The following is a 9,412-nucleotide window of genomic DNA, read 5'->3' on the forward strand; positions in this document are numbered from 1 at the left end:
AGGGGCACCCGCCTGCCCTCAGCCCTCTCGCCTTGCATGTTTGCACCCTTAAAATGGAGCCCGGATGGAAATAGCAGTAGCAGATCTCTTCCACTTTTAATTTTGGTGGCTCTCTGGGCCGGGGAGAGGAAGCCGGGGGTGGAGAGGAGTCGGCTGCGAAAGGGAGAAGAGCCACTTTCCTTCTGACACGCTCTGCAGAATGATCCAAAATGTTGAAGTTGCTCCAAGATTAGATTTTTTTAAATTTTTTTTTTGGCTATAAGAATAATTATAGGTGTTACGTAGCAATCTGTCTGCTCCTCATGACGGCAAGGCATCAGAGTAGCTTTATCTGGGAGGGAGATGGGTTTAAAACAACCGGTAGTAAGTGTGTCTCTGCAGTTTGAAGCATAAACACGTTCAGGCTTCTTGTTTTCATGGGTTCGTTCAGTGAAGGTGGGTTTGGTTTTGGTTGGGTTTTTTTTTATTTTTCATTTCTCTGAATGAAAATAGGCAATGGAAAACAGCCAAGCAGGTTTCGCTTCCTCCTTTCGCTCAGGGTGCTCCGAGATCCCCCATGTTTGGTCCAGTGATGGGGCATCGAGCATGTCTGCCCTGGGCCAATTCCTCCTGAACTTCATCCCGTGCCTTATTCCCTCCCAGAAACGCACGGACTTGGAGGAACATCTTGTTTTATTGTCACCCCATGGGGCGCAGAAGGAGGTGGGCAGGCAGTGGAGGCTTTGGGACAGCTCTTTGGGGGGGGTTCTGCCAGAATTTTTCCCCGTGGGGAGGTTTGGGGTCAGGGTTTACTGTCTGGTCCCCTCCCGCCGCAGAGCACCAAAGGATGGAGGCAGCGGGTACCCTGCCCCGGTGCCATGTCACCTCGGTGCTGGTACCCCGCTATCCTTTGCAGCACTGTGCGATGCCTTTGAGCCCTCCGCAGGGTTTGCCGATGAGCGTCTATGCCTTGGGGTTCTCCACCTCCAGCGAGCTCCGCTGCGCTCAGCGAATCCTGGATTGCCTTTTCCATGAGACAGTGGCAACGTCTGGATTTCCCCACCTTGGGCAGTTGGCAGAGGTTTTGGTTGGGCAAGCTGCTCTGCGGGCAACCAAAGGATTCACCGCACAGGGTGTGCAAATGGAGACGAGCACTCAGCAGCAGCCAAAACCGTGTGTGTGTGTGTGTGTGTGCTCCTGAGCCCTCCCTGGGTGCGGGACCTCGCAGTCCTCGGCCAAACCTTGCCCCTGGCAGGGCCAGCACGCGGGCGAGGAAGCAGAGCGATGTCCTTGGTGGGTACCGGCGTTTGTGCATTGCCCAGCAGCCGTGGGACCCTTTGGTCCACGCGGCGTGTGATGGTAATGGTCATCCCACGGGGTTGTGGGAGTCTCGGGGAGGTCGTGGCGGGCGTTTGGGAGCCCTTGGGTTTTTTTCAGGCTATGAAGGTGACTCAGGTTTGGATGGGAGCAGTGTGGATAGAGGCTCTGTACCCACCGGGGCAGATTCGGGAGGATGGTTTGGACCAGCTGAGCATCGCCTTTGGATTTCTTTCCTAGAGCGTCGCAGGCTGTGAAGTACAACTGAGTAATAGGAAATGTGGTCTGAACGTTACAGTCCTCAGCGGGTCTGTATTGGGTTTCTGGCAGGGCTTTTTATGGGATGGCTGGACCTCCGTGTCCTGGATTTGGAGAGGGCAGCTCCTGAAAAGTATTTTTCAGGCAGGCTGAGCACAGGAATAAACGCTGCCAGAGCTGCTTGCAGCAGGGAAATGGTGTTTCCCTGGTGCGGGGACCTTCCCGTGCTGCGGACTGGGTGTCAGGCTGAGAAGTTCGAGGACAAGCGGTCTTGATGCAGGAAAATGTGCGGAGCAAGTTGCATTTTGGGGTGCTGAACAGGCTGCTGGGGCACAAGGGAAGAGGTTGCTCATCTGGGCCCAAATCACTAATTAATCTTTTTATTTTTATCGGTTTTTACTTTGTTACGCCGGCTGGGCTGTCGATGAAAACCCACAGAGCTCCCCGCAGAAGAAGGTAAGTCGTGGGCTGGAGGCGAGGGTTGGTACGTGCCTTGAGTCGGGGCGGAGGGTGCTGGGGATGAGGAGGGGACAATCTTTGGGATCTTTTAATCTTGCTTTTAATCCCCGAGAAGGCTGGGCTGACAGCAGAGCTTTCCTGTGGTAGCAGAGCTACCAGCTGTGAATAGAAACACAGAGGATTTAGTTTCTGTAGTTAAAACCAGACATAGTAAAACCCGGCCAATGCCAGAAATGAAGGTGTTTAATATTAGAAAGAAAAATCCCCCACTGCAGCACTGGATGTCCTCACTAGTGCCCACGGCCAGTGGACACCGGAGCAGCTCTGCCGCAAGTGGAGGACAGGGTCATGTTGGTCTTAGTGGTCTAAAATACCTGTGTTCTGGGGTTTTTTTGAGCACTGACTGTGCTTGGCTTTGTGTTTTCCAGTCAGTGCTTGGCTTTGTGTTTTCCCACCAGGAAAGTCCCTCTGGGAGTTGGTGCTGGAGCAGTTTGAAGATCTCCTGGTCCGCATCCTTTTGATGGCAGCTTTTCTGTCCTTCGTAAGTACACCAGGCTGGGGGTGGGCACCTTCCAGGGCACGTACGGACCCAGGTGGCAGCCAAATAGCAAAGCAGCCAGAGGAAGGTGCACGTTGGATGATGGAGACGTGGCAGCGGTGCGGTGGTTTTATAGGGCATAGTGACAGTATCATTGTGTCTACTTAAAAGATGAGACTGTAGGATTTTTCAGATCCATGCAAAAGCGATGTCAAACAACTACCTGGGCTTCTATTTGCCCAAGACTGTACCAGACAAAGGCAGAAAAGGGCCATGGAAACATTCAGTCCTGGGCAGGTTGTGGTGGGATGCCGGGTGGGACGGATGTTGGCCCTGGGCACCATGTAGGGTTAGGGTCAGGGTTAGGAGAGAGCAAGCGCAGAGCCCCAGCGAGAGTGGGGCTGCCAAAGGCAGGTGAGGGCTGCCCAAAGCTTTCAGTCCTGGGATGCTTTTTCCTGTGATCCATAGGTTTTTGTCATTGTTTGAGGACCTCACCTGAGATAGCACAGGTCCTTTGGACAGGTCTCTATCTCATTGGAAGATTTTTATCAACAAAGTTTCCTGTGGTTTTAGGTTAGAAGGTACCTTTGTTACTCTCTCTTTTAGCTTCATTCTTAAATCCCTTATATATTTTCCCTTCACCATTTTTGATGCTGTTGGCTTTTCTGCCCCCATACGTGCAGCCATGACCCGTGTTCGGACTGAGGTCTCTGCTCAGGCTCTCCACTGAGTGGGGACCCAAACTGCTTATTTGCAAGTCCCTTCTCAGATTTTAATTCTTACTGATGGCTTTTCAGTCCTGTCTTCCATCCAGTAAAATATGTCTTGTGCCTCAACTTGTGTAGATGATAAGACAGAAAAGGAAAATTGCTCCATCTTTTATTTTTTCCTGGATATTTTTGAAAATATTAAGCAGCAGCACGACCAGATCCATGTCAGGATCTGCCAGAATGGAAGACGCTGTCTCTGGCATGTGGAGACGTGTGCGTCCGCGGTGCAGATACATTCCCAGTGTAATGGCCAAGCCGTGTGCCCTCGGGGTCGTGCGAGGTGCTGGGAGCTGGGGGGTCCCGGCACCCCCTCCCTGCCTGCCCGGAGAGGCTGCCAGGACGTCGCATGGCTTGCCTTTTCCTGGGTGATGGGTGATGAGAGGTGAGGGCAGCGCTTCAGACACCCGAAGCCACCTCAGAAGCTCCACGTACCACCTTGGCCTCCGTTGGGGCGCAGGCAGCGGGGCGGGCACCTGCCTAAAGCATGCACAAACGCTGGGGGAGGCAAAAACGGGGCTGGGAGCATTTCCAAACCCCGTGCGGCTGCCCTCCTCGCAATGAAGTCTCCTTCCTGGAGCCCTTCTGCTCATTTTTCAATTAAAAATGAAAATCCAATCTGTTTATTATTATTTTTTTAAAAAAATTTTTTTCTCTCCCCTCCCTCTGTCTGAGCCGGACTGGCAGCGTTTCGGCTGCCGGCGTGGGAGGTATCTCCTGCCTGCTGTTCGCTGCCTTCCCGTCCTGCCCACGGGGCTGGGAGGCTCGGAGACCCCGGGCTGGTGATGCCCAAGCTGGTGGTGCTCAGGGCGGGTACCGGGTACGGCTGGGCACAGTACGGGGCAGATAGCTTTCTTATACACCTTTGCTGATGTGTGGGGCAGAGTTAATGCTCGCTGACAAAATATACCTCCCTGTGCATCACGCGGCCCGAAAACATGATGTTATAGAATGGTTTAGGTTGGAAGGGACCTTAGTTGGCTTTTCAGTTTTGCCCCACAATTCACCATGGGAGCAACACTGCATGAGGAGACGTTTCCCACCAAGCTGATGGAGAATTACTTATTTTTCGGAGGGTGTTTGGCAGTGGGATGGCAAAGCCGAGTCTCCTGTCCCTTCTTTTCAGATATGACCCGTGGGCAGATAAGGAGGGAGGCTGGTCCCTTGCGAGGTTCGATACATCCCCAAAACAACACGCAGCAGCCCATTTGTTGGTGAATCTGGAGAGCTGCTGCAACCTGCTTGGCGGCAGAGTCTGCCGCGGCGTCTCTGCTAATCGGTAAAGCAGGCGTGAACCCCCGTATCAGAGGTCCTTTGCACCGGTGCCTGTGCCGCAGAGCAGCGAGGTGTTGCTCTGTTGACCCAGCGCAGGTCGACAAGCAGTTTAATAGAGTGAAAATATTTGTGTGTGTGCGCGCGCTTCATTTTTATTACGGTATGAGATCTTTGTGGGATGGAGGGGGGGCACAGGGCGGTCAGAGGCCATGAAGTCAGTCCCTGCTCTTAGTGCATCAATTGCTCGTGTCGCATCGTGTAACTTCTGCCCAGGAGGGGCTCCTTAGAGGCTGACTGTCCTTCAGATAGCAATGGCAGCACCTGCCCAGCTGGTGGTGGTGGTGTCTGTTTGAGAAGGGGGCAGCGCTACCCCATCTCCCTGCTCATCTGCTCATGGCCGTGGTCTCCCCATGGGTGCACTAAACAGAACTAGGTGCTTTCTTGGTGCAAATACTCATCCAGGCTTTGCATGGCCGTTTGCTCCAGCCCATTTGATGCATTAGGCTATCCCCAGCAGAAGCGGGGAGGCACTCAAGTTAAGCACCGGCACTGGGATATGGCAAGTCCATGCTTTAACCAAGCTGTGTGGGGCTGGACACCACTCTAGGTTGTCTTCTCTCCAGCAAACACCACGTGTTGGTCGGCTCTTTTTTCCATCCTTCTTCCTAAAATGTTGGCGCTTGTTGTTTCAGCCACATTGTGGTCCTTCTCTTCTCTTGCCTCCCAGATCCTGGCCTGGTTTGAAGAAGGAGAGGAGACCACGACCGCATTCGTGGAGCCCATCGTCATTATCATGATCCTGATCGCCAACGCCGTGGTGGGTGTGTGGCAGGTGAGTCGCTGTCCCCCTCCTGCCTCGGAGGTCTTTGCTCCACATGGCTGAGATGCTTCATCCGAAGAGCTGGTTGCTTCTTGCCATAGGAAACCCATTTCTCAAAGGTCCGATTTTCCTGTTGGCTGTGCTGCCCCATGGCCCAGCGCAGGTGCTCAGTCATTGGCTGCCTCCTGGCTCATTCCTTCAATCTTTCTTTGGCAACTTTTGCAGTTTGGAGTTTAGGATCTTGCAGATATTTGCCATCCAGGCAAACGCTGCTTGTCTCCTGGCTGTGGCCAAATGTGTTTTCCAAGGGAAGCTTTTTGCCCTGTCCACCAGAAGTCCACAGTGGCTGCTGCCCCTCCTGTCACTGTATCCCTCCTGGGGGATGAACACACGCCTCAGCTAGTGATGCTCCTCCTCTTGTATATATTCACTTTAAGGCCATTTATTTATCTGCAGCTTGATCCGAGGTGGGGTTGCTGGATGGGGAAAAATACATCTGGGTGGGAGATGCTGCTTCCCAAACCAAGCAGGAGAAAATCAAGCCCAAAAGTCCATGCGGTGTCCAGGACCTGGTGTGGTTTAAGCCAGCGAGGACCATTTCAGAGCAGCTGAAGAAGATGCGGCTCTTGCCCCATCCATGGTGCAAATGGATCCCAAAGCCACGGCTGGGGTTTGGGTGCTCCTGTCTTCGCAGAAGGTGGGGAAGGAGCCTGCTGGCACGAGCAACCCCACCGCCAGCAGCTCTGCTCCTCCTCTGCTTGCAGGAGAGGAATGACGAGAGCGCCATCGAAGCCTTGAAGGAGTATGAGCCCGAGATGGGGAAGGTGATCCGCGCCGACCGCAGCGGGGTGCAACGGATCCGCGCCCGGGACATCGTCCCCGGGGACATCGTGGAGGTGGCAGGTAGGGTGCCATCACCCCAGCGCACGGGGTGATGGTGCTGGCCGGGGCGACTTTGGTGACCCCATGGTCCTCATGGTGGGAGGGCTCTGCTGTAGTGTCCGGGCACATCCCCTCCAGAGGTGCAGCCGCCGAGTCACCTCGTTGTTGTACACTTCATATCCAGGCAGGTGAAATGATTTGGGCCAAAGTCAGGGCTCATCAGCCTGTGGAGGCTTCACCCCGAGTGTAGGGCAGTACAGAACAGCAGAAAAGAAGTTAAAAAAAAAAAGAAAAAGTGAATATTTCTGGCCTGGATTTTCTGTCTCAGGACTGGCGCTGGGTGCCGCACCGGTGGTGCTGGGCGAGTGCTGCCACCGGCACAGGGGGGTTTCAGTGGCGCTGGTGCTGCCTGCGTGGGCAGCCTGCCTTGGTAATGGGGGTTTGTTATTCGGGGAGGGCGAGAGGCAGAGGGGATGGGCTGCAGGGTGCTTTTACCTCCCCAGTCGGGTTGTCCCCCCCACAGCCCTTCTGTCGGGGTTTTGCGTTCGGCGAAGGATGCCTGGGGGTCTCCTGCCTACCCCGCCAGAGCTAAAGAGGATGCGTTTCAGTTATCCCATTTTGTTTGTTCGTTAAAACGATGCCGTAAACCCCCAGAGCCGCAAAACTAATCCTCTCCTTTCCTCCTCGTGGCCCTGCTAGTGGAAAGATGCTGCAATCCCTCCCGCGCCCCGCCAGCTCCCTGTTATTTATGTCTTCCAGTCGGGCTTCAGCTGGAAGATGAACATAAAAATAACGCGGGGAGGATCAAGCGGAGGAGTGCCGGCCAGGTCCTCAGCTGGGCGAGCTGGCGGCGCTCCCGAGCCGGCTCCGGCAATGCACTCCAGCTGGTGACCTGGCCTTTAATTAGATTAATTAATTATTAACTAATTAAATTCTGCCACCTTTCCCCAAATCAAGGGCTTGCTGCCTGCCTGTCAGTGCCCAGATATTACTTTTTAATGGCACAATCAGCATCGCACCCGGGAGGAAAAGAGCTGAGCCCTCCTCTGGAGGGGTTTACAGATTAATTAGAGAATTGTGGGGTTTGGAGGTTATAGCAAGTGGTAGAGATGCTGTCAGGCTCCCTGATGGGAAAGTGCACCAGAAGCAATGGCTCCGAGCGTGCAGCGGGCATGCAGGTGACATCCTGGGGACAGCGCGGGCAGGGGGGACCGGCTTCTTTTCGCATGTGCAAATGCAGTGAATTTGGCAGCGGGGAGCTGAAAACCTGCAAGAGGGGAACGACGGTTGCAAATTGGCCAGCCGATCAGAGCAGCTGATCTTTGCCCGTTTGTAGCGAGGCCGTCGAGGTGAGTCCTTGTGTGGGCAGCTCCACAGGGATTACGCTCGGCTGCAGCGCCAGCGTTCCACCTTGCCCAAAAAGCGCGGGCAGGGCATTGCCCGGGGGGGCTCCATCACGTACTTCCACCCGCCCGCTCCCGCGTTGCTCCAGCCGCAGTGCCTCCCGTCTCCCCCTCTTCCCCTCAGCCTTCGGCACGGGGGAGAGACTCGCAGCGCTGGGTCCATGGGCGCGTGTCTGAGAGCTGGCTAACGGCGGCTGCCAGCTCCGTAGGTCCGTCCTGCGCCCAGTGAGTCTCCTGGGATGCTGTTGCGCTTTCTGCCCTCGAGCCGATGCCACCCCCGTGGCACCGGGGCTCCACGCTGTCCCTACATGCTGGCACCCGGTTTTTCCATCTGCAGGTTTGTGAGCCCTCCCCTCCTTCCCCAGGGGAGAAGAGGGGCTCTTTGCTCCCTTTGAGGTGCTGCAAAGTCTGAGGGAAACATCTTGGTGGGGGGCGGTTATGTCTGTGAGTCCCTGTGCTTAGCATCCCCCATCTCAGCCCGCCCGAAAAACGGGTGCAACGGGGAGCGGGGCAGGTCTTGGTGGGACGGCAGATGTTACACGCCGCATCCCAGAGCGTTGGGATCCGCAGCTGGAATAACTGGCTGAGGCGGTGGAGCGGTGCCAGCCCCCCTCCCCGCTGCGCTTGAAGCGGGGGAGGTTGGCGGGGGGGGGGGGGGGGCGGTGGGAGTTTTACGAGCCCCCAGAGGAAGCGCTCGTTAAAGTCTGGGATTTGAGACGATGGTTAGCGGCCAAGCCGGCGGCGTTGTGTAACGTGATGTCAGGCGCTGCGAGCCAGCGCGCTCTCCGCCTCAATATTTCCGAAGCGCCTGAGCGGAGCGCCGTTGCGTCCAGCCGATAAGGGAGCAGGAGGAAAAGCCGCTCTCTGCCAAGGAGCTGGGAGGAGGAATCCCAGTGGGAAAAGCAGCTTTAAACGGGGTTGTTTGGGGTTTTTTTAAGGAAGCACATGTGCCTCGGTGGGCAGCGATGGATGGCTGTCAGTCGGCAGGGCTGCTTTCGCACGTAACCACCGTGCCCTGCCAGGAGACCCACAGATGGCTGTCTCAGCCATGGAAGGTCTTCTTCTAGTGTCAACAGCTTCCAGTCAGTCCACGAAGCCCTGCAGTGGGGTTAAGAGTGGTGTTGGGAGGCTCAGCTTACTCCAAAATGGGGATGTTTTGGGGTTTTTGCAGGGGAGAGGAGAGATGAGGACATGACAGGACAGGCGATGTTGGGGAGGGCCATTCTGGGGTTTGGCTGGGGGGCAGAGGGTGTGATGCTGCTGCCCCGAGGACCTGTGGCTCTAACTGTGGCGGCTCTGCTCCAAAAAGAAGAGAAAAAAGATACCTGCCTGCTCGCTGGCCAGAGCGGGGATGCAGGTGTTCGCTGCCTGTGATGGTTAGGGGGGTCCCGGCTGTGGCGGTGGAGTGTGTGTCACTGAGGAGGTGCAGCTGGGATGGGTGGGATGTGGGGACATGCTGGGAGCCCGCTTGGCTCCTCTGCTCACCCAGAGCTTTTGCTTGTCCTGGCAAACCTGGTTCCAACCCCAGTTGGTTTTAGAATCATAGAATCATAGAATGGTTTAGGTTGGAAAGGACCTTGAAGATCATCTCGTTCCAACCCCCCTGCCCTGGGCAGGGACACCTCCCACCAGCCCAGGTTGCCCAAGGCCACCTCCAGCCTGGCCTTGAACACCTCCAGGGATGGGGCCTCAACAACCTCTCTGGGCAACCTGT

General features: G+C 55.6%; 1 protein-coding gene across 2 annotated transcripts in view; it reads left to right on the top strand.

The window, feature by feature from the left end:
* The first annotated feature begins 1,997 nt into the window (after nt 1-1,997).
* The window catches only part of ATP2A3 (ATPase, Ca++ transporting, ubiquitous), a 34,017-nt gene continuing 26,602 nt past the window's right edge, over nt 1,998-9,412 (top strand). For both annotated transcript variants that reach the window (XM_009885107.1, XM_009885108.1), the window contains exons 1-4: nt 1,998-2,010; nt 2,472-2,554; nt 5,321-5,425; nt 6,178-6,316. In XM_009885107.1, coding sequence (XP_009883409.1) covers nt 2,534-2,554; nt 5,321-5,425; nt 6,178-6,316 — 265 coding nt within the window. In that variant the 5' untranslated portion in view covers nt 1,998-2,010; nt 2,472-2,533. The remainder of the gene's footprint in view (nt 2,011-2,471; nt 2,555-5,320; nt 5,426-6,177; nt 6,317-9,412) is intronic.

This window comes from Charadrius vociferus, unplaced genomic scaffold, assembly GCF_000708025.1.
Source record: "Charadrius vociferus isolate BGI_N301 unplaced genomic scaffold, ASM70802v2 scaffold54, whole genome shotgun sequence".
Lineage (NCBI taxonomy): Eukaryota > Metazoa > Chordata > Aves > Charadriiformes > Charadriidae > Charadrius > Charadrius vociferus.